Source organism: Euwallacea fornicatus, chromosome 30, assembly GCF_040115645.1.
Source record: "Euwallacea fornicatus isolate EFF26 chromosome 30, ASM4011564v1, whole genome shotgun sequence".
NCBI lineage: Eukaryota > Metazoa > Arthropoda > Insecta > Coleoptera > Curculionidae > Euwallacea > Euwallacea fornicatus.
In genome coordinates this window covers 2,784,465-2,804,324 of record NC_089570.1, presented here as the reverse complement: position 1 = coordinate 2,804,324, position 19,860 = coordinate 2,784,465, and the positions used below count along the sequence as shown (strand labels likewise).

General features: G+C 33.7%; 2 protein-coding genes across 18 annotated transcripts in view; one reads left to right on the top strand and one right to left on the bottom strand.

The window, feature by feature from the left end:
* Positions 1-95: 95 nt before the first annotated feature.
* LOC136347970 (putative leucine-rich repeat-containing protein DDB_G0290503) lies at positions 96-15,721 on the top strand. Of its 4 annotated transcripts, none has more exons than XM_066298422.1 (19): positions 96-622; positions 1,683-1,731; positions 1,788-1,908; positions 2,165-2,317; positions 2,370-2,524; positions 2,592-2,757; positions 3,077-3,245; positions 3,308-3,502; positions 3,559-3,769; positions 3,875-4,002; positions 4,107-4,286; positions 5,222-5,465; positions 5,835-7,455; positions 7,542-7,671; positions 7,785-7,867; positions 8,178-8,357; positions 8,532-8,741; positions 9,210-9,484; positions 10,070-10,315. In XM_066298422.1, the coding sequence occupies exons 2-18, from the start codon at positions 1,686-1,688 to the stop codon at positions 9,379-9,381; spliced, it is 4,164 nt and encodes a 1,387-aa protein (XP_066154519.1). In that variant the 5' UTR covers positions 96-622; positions 1,683-1,685; the 3' UTR covers positions 9,382-9,484; positions 10,070-10,315. The 4 variants fall into 4 exon arrangements, with proteins under 4 accessions (XP_066154519.1, XP_066154518.1, XP_066154521.1 ...); XM_066298421.1 differs by having other exon boundaries at positions 882-1,731; XM_066298424.1 differs by lacking the exons at positions 96-622; positions 10,070-10,315 and adding an exon at positions 13,092-15,721 and having other exon boundaries at positions 655-1,731.
* Positions 15,722-19,226: 3,505 nt separating this feature from the next.
* Tlk (Tousled-like kinase) overlaps positions 19,227-19,860 on the bottom strand; it is a 57,835-nt gene continuing 57,201 nt past the window's right edge. For all 14 annotated transcript variants that reach the window (XM_066298428.1, XM_066298426.1, XM_066298430.1 and 11 more), the window contains one exon: positions 19,227-19,820. In XM_066298428.1, coding sequence (XP_066154525.1) covers positions 19,602-19,820 — 219 coding nt within the window. In that variant the 3' untranslated portion in view covers positions 19,227-19,601. The remainder of the gene's footprint in view (positions 19,821-19,860) is intronic.

Genomic DNA, 19,860 nt, shown 5'->3' with positions numbered 1-19,860 from the left:
TGTCAATTTGATAAATAAATGAAAAACGGTAAAAAAGTCGACAGTTAAATTTTCTGCCTACAGATTATTACTGGGAATTAGTTCACGTTTAGATATTCGACAGAGAGTAGATCGTTAATTTCAGCCAGTGTAGGTAACTAACATTACAATTATACCTTAACTTAAAAATGGCGCCTTTTTCCTGGCGGTAATTTTGGATTTCAACAACCTTTTTCGTTTCCGGTTGTCATTCCATCTTTAAACTTCAGGTTTTCTCTCCCATTTTTTATCTTTCTCTTTGTCTGTGATTCCCAATTGCTGTTGGTACCGTTTCTCTTCCTATTTTACCAATGAAATTTGTAATTTTGTTGTCAGAAGTAATTTTATTTTATTCATTTGTTTTTGAGCAGTGTCATGGTTGAAGGGAAGTTTGAAAATCGTGAAATATGAAAGTAAAATTGTGACGATGTAATTTGTGAACTCTAAAAAAGACGCTAACTTCTGTTTTTCGGCTTTTTCAAATTAATTTTCAAATATTAAGAATATCTACTTGTGTAAAATTGTTTGTAATACATCTTCAAATACGCCCAGGCTAGCTGTTCCCTTGTACCAGTACCTACTCAATTACAAGCATATATATAGGGTAAGCAAATTTGTTTTGATGACAAGGGTGTATTAGACGAAGGACAAAAATCTTTGTTTTTGATGGACACTGTTTCAAATTACATTGAACTTTGCAAGTAAAATAAATCTCATGAAAAACTATAGTAAATCCTAAGTCCCATGCATCTGATATTATACTATATAATTGTACCATGAATTGAGAAAACTTAGTTAAGTCCAAGTGCATGTAATATGTCATATCTTATATGATAATCGTGTCATGAACCAGTAAATTTCAGCAAAATCTTACTCCAATGCATCTGATATCTTTGAATGTCATGGTATGACGAATCATCTCACTGGGCAACCTCATTGGTCACTAGGCCATACCACATTTTTTTCTATATTATGTTTTATGATGAGACAATAAATTACCCTGTGTAGAAAATTCCATATTTTTAGTTATTTTTAGATACATATGTTGCAAAAAGTTTTTTACATATAACTTTAGATCCACCAACAAAAAATGTACAACACTGAGAGTAACTTACAATTTCATGAGGATTACTAGCTAGCTGTATATAATTTTCATTCTTCAATTCCCGCTTTATTTTTGCTTTATTGTCATATAGCTTCAGCAACATCTACCAATTATATAAATTAAAGTTAGTGCATTTTTCACTTGAGTATTTAATTCATTTGTCTGTAAAAATGTTAATTTGTAATTTTCCAATGGAAAATGCTTTGAGGTCCCCTTTAAGAATTAACACACCCTTCTTTTGGTTGAATCCATTGAAAAATAAAGAAACATGCATTTTAAGGTCAAGTACCTATTTTTTTTTACTGAAAAAATTTACCTGATAAAAATTGGTAGGCTGGACACTGTGCTGCCTATGTCTAATGGTATTTTTGAGTCTACCTGGGTGTTTTTTTGGATCTAGTTAATTCTAAATAAACTTGCTTGAAAGAGTATTCAATGGGTATGTGTGTGCGTGTGTGTAAATGAGAGTGACATTCTTTACCCGTTTAAAATTATATTTAAAACGTTTCATTCATTTTCATATTCATGTATATACCTATAACAATAAGTTTTTTTTAAGCCTATGCAGGTTTCTGCAAGAGCGATGGACCCCGTTCAATCACATGAAGGTAACCCCTTCAAGATAAAAAATGTGACATGCATGTTATTCATTTATGTTGCACAGGTGAAGAAAATACGGTTGATGTACTGCAGCTAATATTCAGTGCATGTGATACTCAAAACGCTGGCTTTGTACATGTTTCTAAGCTTGTTGAGTATATTCAACCATATCTCCCAGAGAATCTGTAAGTAACACTTTACAAAGCTCACTAATCCAACAATTATTGTAAAATTCTTCATTCCTAGGACACAATAAATTATTTTGGTTTTTATTTATTTTTCATTTTCATATTTTTATTCATTTTGATTATCTATCTACACTGAATTCACTTTATTTGGAACTCCCTATATTTCAACTGTTTTCCCTTCACTGATATTTGAAAGAGTTGCCTGATAAATAACAACTCGTGAGTTTCTACACCCAGCGATCTTATTTTATAGACGTGCTTTAGATGATCTGAAAAACAGTTTGGACCCTGAATGTAAAGACGTATTTGTAACTAATGAACAGTTCGTTAAAGTTATGGGTGGCTGGTGCCACAAACTTACCACACAATCTTCTGAAGCTGGATTTGAGATGGACAACATTCCCAAGTTAGATTGCTTCGAATTATCAAGGATTATTGATCGACGTTTTACTTTTCAGCGCTTCAGTTCTATTATCAGATGATAAACATTCGCCCGTGAAACATTCCACCCCTAGAGCCAGCTTAAGAGATGAGCTTTTAAAGTGTAAAGATTTACTAAATATTTCTAATATTTCTGGATATAGTTTGTCTTCAAGTCAGTTAGAGCATTCTGGTGAGTTGCTGTGATGAGCACATAAATCGATCCAGCTACGTTTAATTGATTTTTTTCGTGTTACTAGTGGGTCAGGATTCAACAGTATTAGAAGAAGAGATAAAGAACTTGAAACATCAGGTTTCCAAATTATCAAGCGAATTAGTTTCGGTTAAGTATCAGCTTTCTGTATCAGAGGATCAGAACGAACAACTGCAGCAGGATTTGGAGAAGCTTAATCGGCAGTTACATGCGTGGGTATTTCAGAATAATTGTTTTATTATTCTTTTCATTGTCTATCGCTTAATTAAACAACTGCCATTTGTTTTTATATTGATTTACTCATATTTAATAGGCATTAAGTATTAAGAATAATTCATATATACCCTGTACTGCCACCATTATTGATATGTGTGTTGTTCCACTGACCATTGAGCTACGGCTTTGTTGTCCATAAAGATTTTTTATTGGATTGTACTATGTATCTTCCAGAAGAGAATATTTTGAAATTTACTGTACATTTTGGGTATACACGAATCATGTTTTAGTTGTAAAAATTGATGACCTTTATAGGGAGCAATTAGTAAACGAGCATTTGCATAAAGATATAAAGCAAAGCGAGGAGCTACAGGAGGAATTCAATAATATAAAAAAAGAATTTATTGAAATGAAACAAAACTTGCGTCAGTCAGAGAAAAATAGTTTGTACTACAGAAAATTGGTGGCTGAAATTGAGAATGAGGTGCGCATTTTCTTTTAAAGGAAAATCAAGCATTCAGTGCTCTGTTTTGCTATTTGGTTTAGAAATTGAAGCTTGAAAAGGAAGTTGGAGTATATTCTAAACAAAATCAAGACTATTTGAAGGAAGTATTTGAGGTAAAGATTGAATGTGAGGCGAAGGAACAGGAATTAAATGAGCTCACTAAGAAACTCAAAGGGCTAAAATCTAAAATGAGTGACCTACAAGACGTAGTTGATCAACTGGCAAGTGAGAATGAAGTGAGCTAGTGCTTAGCTGGATGTAAAAGTTTCTACAATATATTCGTTATTTTTAGCTCCTCAAATATCAAAAATTGACCCTAAGAAGCGCATTGAATACCAAATCCAAACCTTCCAGTTCCTCTGAAACCAATTTAGGTAACTTTTTTTGTAAAATTCTTAAAGACCAATATAAAGATCAATCGGTACCGCTATCGAAGCAGGGGCCGTCTAATCCTACAGATAATTTACCTCGAGCTATAAATCCCATTGAAAAGAATTCCTTTGGTAAGTCTTCCTTCAATGGAAAATGGGTTATTTTCATAGGAGCCAGGTGGTTTTGTCTATGGACATTAGTCCTACGTTTAAATCTTATTGATTCAATATTTTCAGCAAGTGAACCTCGAAGGGAAGGTGAAGAAGTTAATACTGGGAATATAAACCAGTCTCTTTCAGAAGCATTTAATTGGCGAAGTGATGAAGATTTAAATCTCCATCCATTGCAAGAAGAAATATTTGAGGTGCAACATGAGATATTATTAGTATTGTAGAATCCCTCGCAATTATTATACAAAACAGTGCATTTTTAGCTGGTTACCTAAGTAGAGATTTTTAAAATTTTCAGGCTGACATGAAACATCTTGCTGAAGCAACCGCTCAGGAAATGACTTTGGAAGAACAAATGAAACAATTACAAGTAGAAAAAATAGAGGCGGAATCGGTTTTGGTAGCCGTAATGGAGCGAATTAACAAAATTTTAGAACAACAGGGTGAAGTTGCACAAGATCCAGAGAATGCACATTCCGTACGTGAAGGTTTAAGTTTCCTTTCTTTTTCTAATACTAGAAGAAAGGAGTGTAAAGTAGATGGCGGGGAGGATCTGGATATATTAAAAAAATCCCACTAAAGAAACCATTCACAATTTTGTTTTTAGACATTTTTTAAAATCCAATTTTATCACTCTGGATGTCGGGATATCCTTAGGTAGAACTGACCTCTGGGAACTGCGTGGAACCAAAATTTTTTATTGACAAAAGTTAAAATAAACTGGTCGTGTGAAAATTTAATGGACTAGATGATCCTCCAGCTCCTTTTGTGGCCCTAATTTTTGTAAGAAATTGTGCCGAAAGTAGGCTGAAAATTATACAAGATGAAGATATAAATAAGAGAACCATAGGGCACTGTAGAGTGCCTTTGTACATTATTTAAATTATTGTAAATTTTCAATTATTCATATTTTTGGAGGCAGGAACTTTTATAAATGAAACTATAGACGAGTTATAGTTTCTTTAATAGTATTTATCTTTTGCGTTCGCGTTCCAATTTTTTTGAAAATTATTCAGATCCTCCCTGGTTTCCTGGCTAGTCATTGAAAAAACAATTAAATTGCACCTAAGACGGGTACGCTTTTTTGCGGCAAGTCATTTCTTGTGGCCCGTTCTTAATTCCAGTTACTTTAAATAGAACCTGATTTTGAAGAGAAGAAACAGTCACTTAAAACAGTAAATTTAAGTTGGAATTAAGAATCCACTGTTAGTGAAATGAATCTAATGATGAATGGGTAATGAAATTATGTGTTAACGTTAAAGAGTTCTTTCCGAAAAGTGTTTGTCAAGAGAAAGGGATAAAAAATCAATCAGGTTAAAGTTGACCACTCAACGCAAAGCTATTTCAATTTAAATAATTAACTTGTCACCATAATTTCGACCCTTTGTAACTAAAATTATGCTTTTGCAACAGGAAAGTCAAAATTTGGAAGTGATGGGTCCTAAATTCGAAACGAGTAATATGTTTAGAACGATTCGTGATGGAGAAAATGTGGCGGAGATGATACATTTTCATCTTTCCAGTAGAAATGCTGTGATTCAAGAGCTGAAGGAGGTTAATGTGATATTAAGAGTTAAGCTGACTAAAGCCGAGTCAGACCTAGGGGACAAAATTGGCACTGTTTTAAGATTTAAAAATGAACTTTCTTATTGTATAGGTGGGTAAATCGCCACCCTGGATTATTACAAAAAACATGCCACAGATCTGATGCTAAATAGCATAAATTTATTGTCCGATTTGAATTATTGTTTTCCTAGTTTGGTAATGATCACACCGGCTATCAATTTTGAAGGTCGGTTCTAGTCTTATTCTAGTTCCTATGTTTACACTTTTCTGCACGCAAGTACGCAGATAGGAAGATAATTGGGACTATCAAAGAACTAGGAAGACTTTCTCTCAGTCAGGCAATAGCTTTAGAAGAATTTATTATAAAATTTTTGGCATATTTTTAATGGAGCAACAACTGTGTTCATAAATTTATTTAATTCTAATTATCAACTCTTAATGGTTTCCTCATGTGCTTCAGGTGTAAACGATAATTTGTGGAGAAACATCAAAACCTTAAGACGTGATTTGCACAACAAACTAATAAAATTAAACAAACTGATTCAATGCAACAACGAATTAAATGTACACTACAGCAATCTGCTTCTCGTTCACGATGACGAATTCGACAAAAATGGAATACTGTGCAAGTTTTTAGAAATTTGTAAGCAAAAAAGAGAAGAAATCTTTGAGACTTGTACTGCTTTGAGAGAGCAAGTTAATGAGAACCCAGGAGAAATAAAAGAATATGAGAATGATATAGAACGGCTCAAAGCCACCATTGAAGTACATACGTTGACAAATCAAGATTCCATTTCGAAAACTAATGAAACCGCTTTGAAAATGGATGCAGAATTTATTAAAAAAATAAAAGTTGAGAGCAATAGAATTTTCAAAGAACTAAATTGCAAACTTGACGATGAAATTATTAAAAACAAAGAACTCACTCAGGATCTAAAAGAGTTGAGAGAGAAATACCTGGAGGTCGACAGTGAATTACTACAAATAAAGCACACATTGGCTGATTGTGAGACTGAAACGAATATGAAACTGCAGGAAAGTGGAGAGAAAGCTGACAGTTCATCTGTAGAAGCGCTGAAAACTGTACATATTGTAAAGGAGAAAGATTTGCTATTAAAGAAAATTGAAGAAGAGTCGCAAAATCGGTTTTTAATGGCGAAGGACTTTGAGGAAAAGTTGAGCGAAGAACTTCAAAAAAACAAAATTCTTACTCAGGATTTAGAGGAGAGTAATCAGAGTTATAAAAAACTTATTGGTGAAATGAGGACTTTGCGAGAAGATCTGGAAAAAAAAAAGACCGAGCTGATTTGGATGGAAAACGAATTTAAGAGCCGTTTAGACGCCGAAAACGAACAGAATTCAGTTCTATCCAATAAATTGGATGAAATAACTCAGAAATATTCTACCCTCATCGAAAGTTCCAGTCATGTCCAGGAAGAAAACGCCAAATTATCTTTAAAAGTTGAAGAGACTAATCAGGAAATACAAAGATTACGAAAAAAGCTTGACGATCGAAAAACGGAATGTGCTTCATTATTAGATCAACTGCCTCTCATCCAAGCCTCAAAATTTCAGTTAGAAGAGCAAAAACGTGCCTTAACTGAGATAGTGGAAAGACTTACTGGTCAAAATGACGAATTGGTGTTGCAAGTGGCCTTATTAAAAGTTGAAAAAGACGCTTTAAATTGTGAGATTTCTCGTCTGCAACTGAGTTGCTCAAAGAATGCTCTGGAGAACGACAATTTAAAAACTGAACTCTCAAAGGTGAAAGCTTCCATGTGCAGTAATCAGGAGAATACCAAGAAAAGCTCATTTTCTAAGCAACAGATTATGCTTGATAAATTACGAAACAAAATTGAGGATTTAGAAGAAAAGCTAAAAAGAGTCACAGCAGAGAAAAGTCAATTAGTTATACAGAATAATCGTGAGCAGAGTTCCAGATGTGAAGCGAACTTCAAACTCTCTCCGCTAATGAAGAACGTGTCGACATCGACAGATCAGTCGAGCCTTGAATTAGAAACAAAGAAATTTGTAGAAATTGCTGTACCGGTTACTATAAATGTGGATGTTGGGTTGAGGTGGTAAGTTGGTGTTTGATGTTGAAATTGACTTTATTGTCAGATATTTTCACACAACAAAGCCAATTGTTTCATTTCGTTTGGTATAGCGAGAGCGAGACCGTTGCATTAGCAAATGTCACCGACTGTCAGGATTCTGCTCTAGATGCAGAGCTTTTGGATTTAGTCAAACTAAACCAGAATTTATCCACCAAACAAAGATTCGCACTCAACAATGAAGTAAGTAATAATTATGGCATTTACAAATTGGTTCTAATTTATGACAGATCTAGAAAATTACCTCCCTGTTATTAATTCCCTGTTTTTTGAAAATAAAATTCACTGTGTTTTAGACTGTTTTGGAAGTGCCTACCCTGGATGTAAGTAATTTTGCTGACTGTATTGAAGAACTAGGTCTAAACCGTTCTGAAACAGGGTAAGCTTTTTGAATATTTGCCTAAATCACATTCTTCTAAACAAATCAAAACAAGCTTATAAGAGATTTATGATCTTAAAGTTCACCGTGCACGTTGTATGTCGTTAGTTTTGAATTGAAACTCGTTTGAAACTATTTCAAAAAATTCAAGTCTGCATTTAAGATATCCTTAGGGTAACACCAAAAATTTTATCTACCGTTTGTCGGTCATACTAGTTATTTTTGTCTTGGTCATTTTGAATACTGTTTATTATGTATTTGAGACCTATTGGATATAGTAGACTTCAAAGCAATACATTTTTATCTGCAGTGAATCTAACGGGAATGAAAGCGAAAAGGAAAAATTGGAGAGAATAACTACGGCTTTAATGTTGTGGTTCAGCAACAATTCGAGTACTGTTCCTCGAAGTATCGATAACCAGATTGAAAAGTATAGAAACCAGTATGAGGCTCTCTTGTATCTGCTTTCAGATATGTCATGTCGTTTAAGGTATAAACTTAATTTGTTGAATTTAATTCCATCGATTCTAGGACATTACATAAAAATTACCTAAGCTGGCCAACGAAAGGTTTCACAAGGGAGTGAAAATTGTGTTAACAAATTCTGTTATTGAAAATTATTCCAGACCTCCGAATCTATACTTCTTTGGTTAATTTATTTTAGAAATCATGTTTGCATTGGAACTCCTGAACCGACATTCCCAGTGTACGAGCTACTAGAAGAAGTGAAGCTGGAACTAAAGGCCGTGGTGCAATGCGCTAGTCAAATAAGCGCCCTTATTTGCGAGGACAGAATGAAACGTTGCTGCAAACTTTTGATAAATTACTGTACGATATTAAGTCAGGAGAATGAACGTTTACGGAATAAATCCAGGTACAGTGCTTTCTAAACCATATGGAGAGGGGAAATAATGGCGATGATTAAATTATTATTTATATAAAATATTACATCGGGCACGAAAATAATGAAGTAAGAGGAAAATTGGTGTTTTCCTTCTGTGAATAGTAAATAACTATCGTATATTTATAATGAGTAAGGAGGAAAATATTTTCGCCCCTTAAGGAGTAAAAGTGCCATTTTCTTTGCACTATCACTAAGGGGACTTTTATATGCATTTCGAAAAAACTTGTTTTATATTAAAGCGTGCGGAAAGTAGCTATTTTTTTGGACTCATTTCATTTCGAAAGGTTGTACTTTCCTGCACGCAAACACACATCCGACATTGTTCAAAAGGGAAAGACTGTTCTGGTAGAAGTTCATAAAAAGTCCCCTCATAATAATTTGAAAACAAGATAGAACATTAAGTTAATGGCCTTTTAAAAAAATTAGATTTTGTTTCAGACCCTTCATCAGCTGTATAATGGGAGCGGCAGGCATTTTAGCGATCGCACTTGCTGCATTTGGCATAAGCCTGGCAGTCAACTTTGCCTGTCGAATGATGACCGAAGATGATAAATATTGTCCCTTCGACAGTGGAGTTAAACGTATTAACATAGGAGAGCCTCCAATGTAAATGTGGTGCTAAATCAAATATCTCACCATAAATTACAATATATTTTCTCATCGATGTTCAATGTTATTTTTGATGTTACTGGCGATCTATAACCGCATAATCGGTAAGATATATATTTCTTTTTAATTAGAAACCACAATACACAGGGCGAATTTTTATGGATAGTGAAAGAATCTCGAAAACCTACAAAGTCGCTTAGATAAAAACTTGCAATTTTAAGATATTTATTGACCGCACTAGAGTCAAAATCACTAAATCCACTACTAATAAAAATGAGTTAAACGCATGAAAATGTTTTGGATAGTTCCCTATACTCTTAGCACGCTGCAACTTATCCACTTTATAAATGGTGGGTGATTATTAACAGCTCATTTTCATGCTAGAGAAAAAGGTTTATTGATTTTTAATTAATCAGAATTAAACCATTAAAAGGACCCATTTACCGTGATAGTTTCTGAGATCCACTCACTACACATAAAAAACTTTGCATAATATTTTAATAAATACCTACCACTTCTTGTCTGTAATATCATGTCGATGATATAAGATAACCCAATGACATGAGGCACTCGAAAAATTATGTAAAATTTGTATGCCACAGCAAGTCTGCAGTTAATGATAGTCAAGTTTGTAAAGTGAGCGAGTTTGCAACACCAATGCATTTTTTGTTCCTAATATTAAATTTTAGAAAGCGCGGTTGAGTGTGAGAAAAGAGTATGAAAACGCAAGGAACATGAGTGGTAAAAATCGACTCAGTGGTCTTTGAATAATGTTCACACAAAAAGGTTTCTGAATTCTGCCTTAAATGTACCATAATAAACAATATATTATATATATATAATATATTATAGGTATTATGCTTTTATTGGACCGTAGACTGAGGAACACATTTTTTTAGATTATTTTCTATATAAATATATTTGTCTTTTTGCAATTACTTGCTTTCTTCCTCTCATTGGATGACCACAGTCATCACTGAGAAATGCTTACAAAACTCCTCTGAAAATACTAGAGTATTATAGATATTCTAGAATTTTAACATAATTCGAACGTTTTATATTCAAAAGTAGTCAGTGAAATTTTATTTGAACATTGCAACATTCAAAGGTATTAAGATAACCGTACATGACACGAAGCAGGTTTTCAATAGGACTACTAATGTTGTTTTAAACTTATAAAATTATCGAAAATTAGTAAAATTAGAAACACGTTTCATTTCGTTCAGTTCATCAGTAACGGATCTTATGTAGATATATTTAAAGAGGACTTAGAATTCAATTTTGCTAACTTCGGTCTTTTAGTAATATCATCCACACTTGAAAGGATTAGGTCGAGTCGAAAAAGGGGTGATAAGAGCTTACAAGCGCCAACACGAAAATTTGTGGAAAAAAAATTATTATGCATCTAAAGTGAGCATTTAATGTAAGATGAGTTTACCGAACGTTATACATTCGATGAAATGGGACGCGTTTTTCTAGGACTCTTGGGATAGTCGTCGGGCAAATCGGGCCGTTCAAGAAAGTGAACACAACAAAACGATTAATATTGAACCCTTATCGATAATGTTACACAAAAACACAATAAAAACGGCGATTTTTTTTGGAAATCATTAGAACTTATATTTCATAAATTTGGAGAAAAAAAAATAAGTTAAATTTTGAAAACTTATGTCGTGTAATGATACACACTGTATTTACAACGGTAAAATATACCTACCTAAGAAAATTGTGAACGATTGTATAAAATAAAGTATAGATACAGTACATAAACAATAATATTATAACGATACATTTTTCTTGCATCTAGACATGACTATTTACCTACTCTTATCACAAGGTCCGTGGCGAACCACCACTCCACACAAACAGCACAGTATAAATAAGTAACATGTATTTTTAATTGCGAGTTTTCATTAATATGGACACGTTTGGCTTCCGCTTATATTGCAGCAATTAATTTTTGTCTTGTTTACAATAGTTAGTGTTATTGGGTATTTACAACGTATCTAATGTTACACCGGATTTTTCCGACAATATCTTTGTAACAATAGTTTTCCCACAAATAAACATGTGTGTGTATTGTTACGGAAATGTTTTTGTCGGTAGGTACTCAGTCCACTCAGAAATTACATTCGATGACCTCAACAATGTGTAATATACACTAAATATACAAGTAGCAAGTAAAACAATCTGTTGAGTTTTTGAAACTTTGTGGATGGAGGAGACAATGACAATTCATTGAAAGACTCGGAACAGCACTATTCCTTTCACTTCACTCATTCAAAAGAAACCGTCACAATTTAAGTAATATAGGTTTACGGCCAATGAAGTAGTATTACAAATACACAGAGCAGAAATGTGTCAATAAAAAATGCTATTTACCAAAACTGATTATGTAGCTTATGATATATCGTGACACACTTTCAGGCATTATTTTCCATAAAAACCACAATTTGATTTTTTTTTCTTTCATTTCATTTTAAGTGTGAATTTTCCACCGGAAAAGTAATTTATAATGCAACGCTCCATTGATATTGCTACGTAACAACCCCATTTGCCATTGTCAGCAGGACTACCTGCAGGGCGATGACCAACTAAAAAAGCCCTTGGTGGCTGTAATGTGCTGTTAGCGTCAACATCAAACGAGTCTCCATGAAAACCAAGAATCAGACCAATACCTATAGAAGCTCTGTTTCAACGTTTTCGTGGAAATTAGCGTACATTAAGAACCAGTTAAATAGTAGCTGTCTTGACATGAATTGCCATTAGATTGAGCATCGTTCCTGCAAGGCTCATCTCCGAACTTGTACGTGTTTTGGCATCAAGTACTTGTCTTAGTTTTGTGTAGAATAGTTCATTATGATATTCACGCTGAAAGAGCTAACTCGTAGCGAACCTTGCAAGAATAGCATTAGGACCATCTGCACGTTCTAACCAATGAAATGCGACAATCGTTAATCTAACACTAGCGAGATATTATATTGAAAATAGGGGATTATGTACATACAACGTTGTGATAAGCTTAGTGCCGAGTATTGAACTTTCAAAAATTATAATAAGTAATCAGATATACATATCAACAGTTGAATTATTGAGTCTATTCTATTATGACGTTGATTGGAACAATATCGAGATAGAAAAACAATAATTAGGTAATCACCACACATACCTATTACATATTTTGATTGTGTTATCGAAAATTACAATTATTATATTGTAGTATAAAAAAAACAACAAAAGTGGCAATTAAAGATGTATGCTACTAAGCAACTGTCGCTGTATCTACTTATTGAAAGCTGACGGTTGGGGGCGAATTCTGCGCTTAAGTAAAATAAATGGACAGTTCGCCCTCAGCCCCCGCTGACCAGAAGAGCATAGTTGTACCGTATCTATATTATTCACCAACTAAATGCGCAATTAATATAATCTCCAGAAAAACAAAACATTGCAAAAACACATGTACAACATAAAACCTTGTTGCCGGTTCCATTAGTTCTGTTTGTGATCCAACAAAAAGTCTAACAATAACGCGTATCGATATAAAGCGAAATCGCTTTATACGAAATACTTCTCTCTCCCTTATAGTACAGCATTGTATCTATTTATGTACGTAAAAGAAACATGCCTTAATTGCTATATTTACTGCCTTACGAACGAATCTCGCGTTTCGGTTCGATTGTTGGTCGGCTGCAGTGAATTTTTCTCTTGTAGGAACTGTCAGTCTTAAACCCGCAATACATGAAACTTGGAACTTGGTTGGAAGACTGCTTAGCTGTCGTCGCCGATTCGCACCAATTCATAGATATTTATTCAACAAGCTTTCTGCAAAATTTTATTCAATTTCGAACACATTGTGATGTTTAATTTGACCCTTTGACAGTACTGGCGTTATCCAGCGAAACTAATTAAAATTCGAAAAATTAAATGTGATCGAAATTTAACATAATTTTTTTTCCCATAGTATGGTCAAAATTCAGTAAAATTTTATATAAAACTCGTGACACTACCTGTTTTTTCACTTGTTGCATAAATAACCATTATTCAATTTTTAAATATCAAGATGAATTATTTAACGCGGATCGACGCTCTATCGTTTTATTCACTTGGGATTAAAACAAAAATTATCCACTTACACAATTCATAGTATGCAGTAAAACTCATTATATTTTCTAGAATCAAATATTCCAGAAATCGAATTCGTATTTTTTAGTCGCAATCTGTTCAAAATTGAACAAAAATTTCGTATAATACTAGTGACCTAAACCTGTTTCTATCACTTGAAGAAGAACTTAAATCACACGCTGTCGCTCAACGACCTAATTGCTCTTATAGTAAATAAACAATGGTTTTCGTGGCTGTTTAATTGGCTCATTTTATAACTGTATAATAGCTATCAAAGCACTAGTGAATAAAACGTTTTTTAGAGCGTTGCTACGCGAGGAATAGTTGACCCCTGATGTACGAAAATTGAATAAAAGTAAATAAACATATGAAGTACGTACGTTAAGGAGATAAAGTGAAAAAATAACTGTAAGCCTGCAAAGTAGTGAATTACAGGACAATTAAGTTGCCGTCCCAAAATAAACAATTATTATTGTTGAAAAATTAAATTAAAATTAGAACGGATGACGCAATAAGTCAGATTATTCATAGATTCTACGAAGTATCCCAATCTTTGATTACGTAAGACTTCAATAACAACCAACTAATTTTAATTTTCTATGCATACACACGTGTGTGTAAAGATTTGTTTGGTTCCATCCTGTATATAATTAAATGTAAAAATAAAATACACCAAAACTCACATTAACGTCCTCCAAACCCCTATGACTGAACATAAGGGTTACTCAAATATGAATGTTCCATCATAGGGGAAGTGAAGGTGAAATTCAAAGAAGCGATAAAGAAGTAAATTTTCCGTTCAATACGGTTAAATTGGCTGACAGGTAGGTGGATCGTTCTGCATATTTATTTAAAATAATCACCATTTTCAAATGTTTCAGAATTACCAAGGATACCTTGTTCGATCCGAATACATCCCAGGTATCAAGCTTTGAGATGAAGGACTCAGCAAAGCATCCGGTTCCTAGGAATGGTCGATAGGTGGGCATGTTTAGACACAAATACTAACAGCTTATTTTGCACAAAACTATGCGAATCATGCCTCCAAAATTTTATTTCAAATTTTATTTCGGACGTTTTCGCTTTTCTTATCTCTACATTTTTGTCCATCAGACGTTACGTTCATTTTTGGGGTTCCCAATTTTCTATTTCAACAGTTGAAAACGGAAAGAAATGAAATTTAACAATGACATTTTTAACAAATTTTCCTAACATATTCCGAAAATGGATAGATACAAGAAAAATAATTATTTCATGATTACTAGATTTAAATCAACTTAGTTGAACTGCAAATGCAACCATTTCGAATTTTGTTTTTTTTTTTCTGAAATGACCTATCAACTTTGCAATAACTGCAAATTTTAACACCCAGTATTTTTTGCAATTAAATTTCAAAGATTATATACTGTATCAGATAGTCAATTTCCAGACTGGCTCGGGTCGAGTTTCATACAATAGGTGATTCATGCAACATAAAAATATCGAACTAAGTTCTACTGGTCATCGGAACGTGAAAAAGTTAGTGAAAATATTTCAGTACGTCACTATAAAAAATCGGATTCAAAAAAATGGGATCATGGAAGCATTGAAAACGGGGTAAACCCAGTATGCGCACCTGTTTATTGGTAGGATCAAAACGAACTCTCTCTGATCATTGTAAATCAACATTAGAGCAAGTAAATTTGACACGAAAACTTTTTCATCTATTTCATCATTCTATCAGTCTGTAAAAAATGTAAAACTTAAACTTTCTTTTCTATCTATCTACGGTAATACTGTCTTCAACATTTTTGTTCTGGAAAAATGAAATTTCGACAAAAGAATCTTGTTATGGTTGGTTTGGCATTCGTTCTTGTGATGACATGGTTTCTGACCTCAAAAAAGAGATGTGCACAATTACTATAGGGCAACGTTTTTCAACAACTCTTCAAAAAAATGTCCTTCTTTGCTGACTTTTCCAAACATATTTAGCTAAACCGCTTGTCCGGTAAGAGTATGCGACAACAAAACATGATTTATAACAGCTTTCTACATACATTTATTTCTGCTTTTACTAAATATTAAGAATTTGATTAAATGTAGAGTCAGAAAATTCTAATAAAGTAAATACAGCAATCTGTAAATAACGTTGCAACCATCTCATTCGCCGTCCATTTGTTCTTCGCACGCTCACAATATCACCGCTTACTACTAACAACCCTGTAGGAAACTATACTTTCAAATAAATAGAAAAAATCCATACACACGGCGCATTTATGACGTACTCTCTATACAAAGTGAAGAAAATTTCGTTATAATTAATAAAAAAAAAACAATTGTGTATACATGTCGTTAGTGATATTCACGTTGCCTCAACTACACATTGAAAGTGATTTCATTCATTTAGTTAGGCAACTTTATACCACTAACAATAAAAAATACAAATCTCCAAAAAATCTGGTCCAGACATTGGCCGAAATGGCAGTGACGATAACCGAGAAAAGGTTTAGGCCTATGTACGTTTCACATTACAAGCTCAAAGTTTCATGACTTATTTTCAGATAAGGTTTACTCAGAATAGTTACACCTGAAGCTTAAATTAACCGCACCCTGGCCAAATAGGAGATGTGATGATCAGAGCATTGTTAATATAGAAGCGTCCAGTTTGATAAACAGCCAACATCTTCTAAAAAAAGAGTAAGAGAAGCAAATATCTCGAATATTTCAAACATGTTTTTCAATTTGCACCTACTATTGAACAACCAAGGTTTGTGTAACAAGAAAAATCATATGAAAAATTGGTGAATATGCTTATTAACATATTCATTAAAACAGATCAGATCCCCCACGAATGTGCTTTATACATACATAGTGTTCAACTAGTATTTATACCAATTACACAATACAAATTTTTGGTAAAGTAAAATGCAACCAACAGTGTTATTTTATTAAGAAACAAATTGTTTAATTTCATGTTAGAGATGTCGGATCAAGAGCAAACCAAAATATATGCTTTTTACAAGTGAATAGTTTTTAATGAGTTTTTCGTGCGAGTTCAGAAAAATTACTTTAACGGCTCATTACATAGCTACATCGTACTCTGTGCAGTAAAGTGCATTGCCCACACTCAAATGAGTGTGGGAAAGTGCACTTTATACGTGGGTAGAAAAGCACAATTGTATTATTTTAGATTGATTCCTCTTTCGAATAACGCACGTTTGAGCAATAACGTAGCGAACACATTATTTGACAGTCCCCAAAATTATGAGTTGTAATTCGACTGAAACTATAGATCCAGTAATTATTGCTATATGGATAATGATCAGCATCGTAATTGAATAGATGAGATTTAAAAAAATATACATTTTTTCCGTCTTTAACCCGACCTATAAGATTTAGTGATCACAGCGTTCAGAAATGACATCGAAACTTTTAAGACTGATTTGATAAGACCACTCGAAAAATTTTCAAATAGAATTTAAATGAAAAATATGAAAAATGACTAGTGTTTTAACTCCTGCATAGCATAATCTACAGAAGATACGAACACCGAACAGGAGGTTGCCGAATTGATGGAGTCATCGGACCTAATGATAGAAAACCAATGTAACATTTGCCGATGATCCTTTAATTTTGAAGATAATGTGACGATCTTCAACTCATCAAGCTTAGCACTTAATTACGGCATGTGTTTTATAACCAATGTCACAGGCACAAATGACAATAAACATGTCAAAATCATTTTGCTCGAACCCGAACAATTCGAAAGCTTCACACTGTAGTTATATGTAACTAAGGAACTATTTGAATTCAGAGATTTATCATAAATATGGAAAAATAGATGTTTCAGTGGGCGTTTTGTTTATAATAAACAAGTAATTAACATCTGACTAACGAGATGAGGATCACGTGATAGTAGTTTGACGTTAGTAAAAAAATTCACTTTAAAAAATACGATGCCTCAGATAAAAAAAACTTATTATTATATCTAAAAAATGGCTAAATGTGTTCCACCCAAGCTAAAAATACAGTAAATAGCAAAAGGACATAACTGTCATATATACGTAAACAAGCAACAAAAACAATCAAATTGACAAATTAACTGGTTCATTACATAATATTTCCGCAAGTCTTTTTTTGCTTAAAATAAGAAAAAAAAGAAATTAAGATCTGTCGTCGTAATAATATTGTTCAAAGTTGACAATAATTGTTGTCAGTTGATTTTAAATATTCGTGATCGTCATCTTTACTGAGTCAAAGTTTAAATTTCCATATTTCTAGATGTAAGTTCCTTTTCTAAGAATTTCATGTTCATATTTTCCTATCTCCTAGACTATTAAAAACACCCTAAACGAATCGATAGAGCGTGAATCATCCATTTCATACAAGTTTTATAAACAGAGCAAGACGTAATCTGAAGATGTGAGATATCGAGAATCAATGTCCTGCCACAAAAATCATTTTTTACACATGAAAATAAGCACAGAAGGGTAGAAAATGCATACGAATGGGCGAAGAAGAATAATTTGTGGGGGTTAGGCGCATTTTTTGATGAGAACACGTTTCAATCACGCAATTGTAAAAGAATCCACATAGTTACTATGAACCACTAAACCTGATTGTTTCGTATGCCAAGGTTCTTTAGGACTGAGCAAGTTTGAAGGGCGCAGGGGTTTCTTAACAGGAACAAAACTAACGGCTAAGCGGTGTTGTAATATACTGACTTAAGTTATGATACCATCTGCTAGGACCCTATATGGGGATGACGTCATTTTTATGCAATAACACGTCTATGAACACAACGTAACAGTTTACCATGGGCTGATCTCAATTTCACAGGAAATGCTCAGATAGAAATGATAAACTGCATTTGAAGCCAAGATATTCTTATTTTAAATTTAAGAAAAGATTTCCTAAAGTACCTACAGAAGAAACCCGATATTAAGTATGCCACGCAGTTCTTAAGCTGTCGTCTTCGTTCAGAATAATGGTGATATGACGAATGAATTTAAGTTATTATCTTATGATGTTTTAATCATTTTGTCAAACATTTTGTTAACAAAAATGCTTTTGAAGAATCCAAATATACTTTTATTTTCTACGAAAACCCGATGATTGACGGCTCAACTGATTAATGAGGGTAATATACCGTATAATAAAACCTGAGAAGGTGAAACCCTAGTGGCAAACACCTAAAGAAGGTTTCCTTGATAGTATGGGATCTAGAAAAATGTTTATTCCAGAATTTTTCTCGGTATGACTATATATCTAGGTGCCATTTTAAATATTATAAACCAAAGCCGCATATTCTATAACAGTTAAAATAAAGGTAAGTGATAGATATTTACCTCCAAACCGAATAGATCATTGCAAAGTAAGGTTAACGTAGTGCTCCGATTTGGTATATCAAAAGTTATCAGAAGGAAAATTTAAAAATTCACACAAATAGTTCAAATTATTCTCCAGGTGTTTATCGGACATTAGAGGCGCTTTGCAAGATTAACAAAGCTGCGGTGTTAATATCACATTAGAAAAAGATCTGTAATGAAAATTTTCGAAATATTTGCTGAATCTTACGCTTTCCTACAGACGTCGCCCTTTAAACTCCTACATAATAAAGTTTAATGACTAGCTAGGAAGAATAATTTCCCAGTAATTAATTCTAAGTCTATATATTTTTTCGCGAAAAAAATACTTAGCGCTCACTTTGAGATAGAAACCTTATGTAAAAATCAGCAGAATCAATCAATCGGATAAAAAACGATATATTCACCGACCTAGACAAAGAGTAAGTAATAGAAAAATGCACCACCAGCCGACGTAACATCCCGACCGACGCGAACTAAGCGTTTCAAGCAACAAGAAATGGAAATAGAAATTTGTGTACATACGCCCCCGTATGGCAGCGTCCTGGCTTTGTCTCGCAACTGGGTCCTTCTCACTAAAATAACTTTTAACAATAACATTTCGGGCGTCCAACACAATCTCCCTCTAGAACAGCACGTATCACCACTACGAATGCGGCACAGTACTTCTTGGCAACATGCAACAACTTATCGGTTTTCGTAAACTAGGAATATGCGAGTTTTATTTGAATAACTTTCTAAACACAGCACTGCACTAAGATGAGGACGAAGCATTCATTGCTCCGAATATGCCCGCCGAGAAGGAACTGGCCTGTTGCTGTTGTTGTTGCTGCTGCTGCTGCTGTTGCGCTTGCTGGTTGGAATTGAGTCGAGAATGTTTGGGCATCGGCGGTTGCAGATATTCGTGTTTGGCTAACGACAGAACATCGATACGATCTTCTTTGCGGTAGGCCAAACAGCTTCGGATAAAGCTCTGTAATACAGGAAATTTGTTGCTCAGACTGTCGCCTATA

Bases quoted from the DNA above. Each gene is read 5' to 3' on its own strand.
- LOC136347970 (XM_066298424.1), top strand. From the start codon at position 1,686: ATGCAGGTTTCTGCAAGAGCGATGGACCCCGTTCAATCACATGAAG. The intron at 2,318-2,369 runs GTTAGATTGCTT...TTTACTTTTCAG, and splicing joins GAGATGGACAACATTCCCAA to CGCTTCAGTTCTATTATCAG. The intron at 3,246-3,307 runs GTGCGCATTTTC...TATTTGGTTTAG, and splicing joins TGGCTGAAATTGAGAATGAG to AAATTGAAGCTTGAAAAGGA.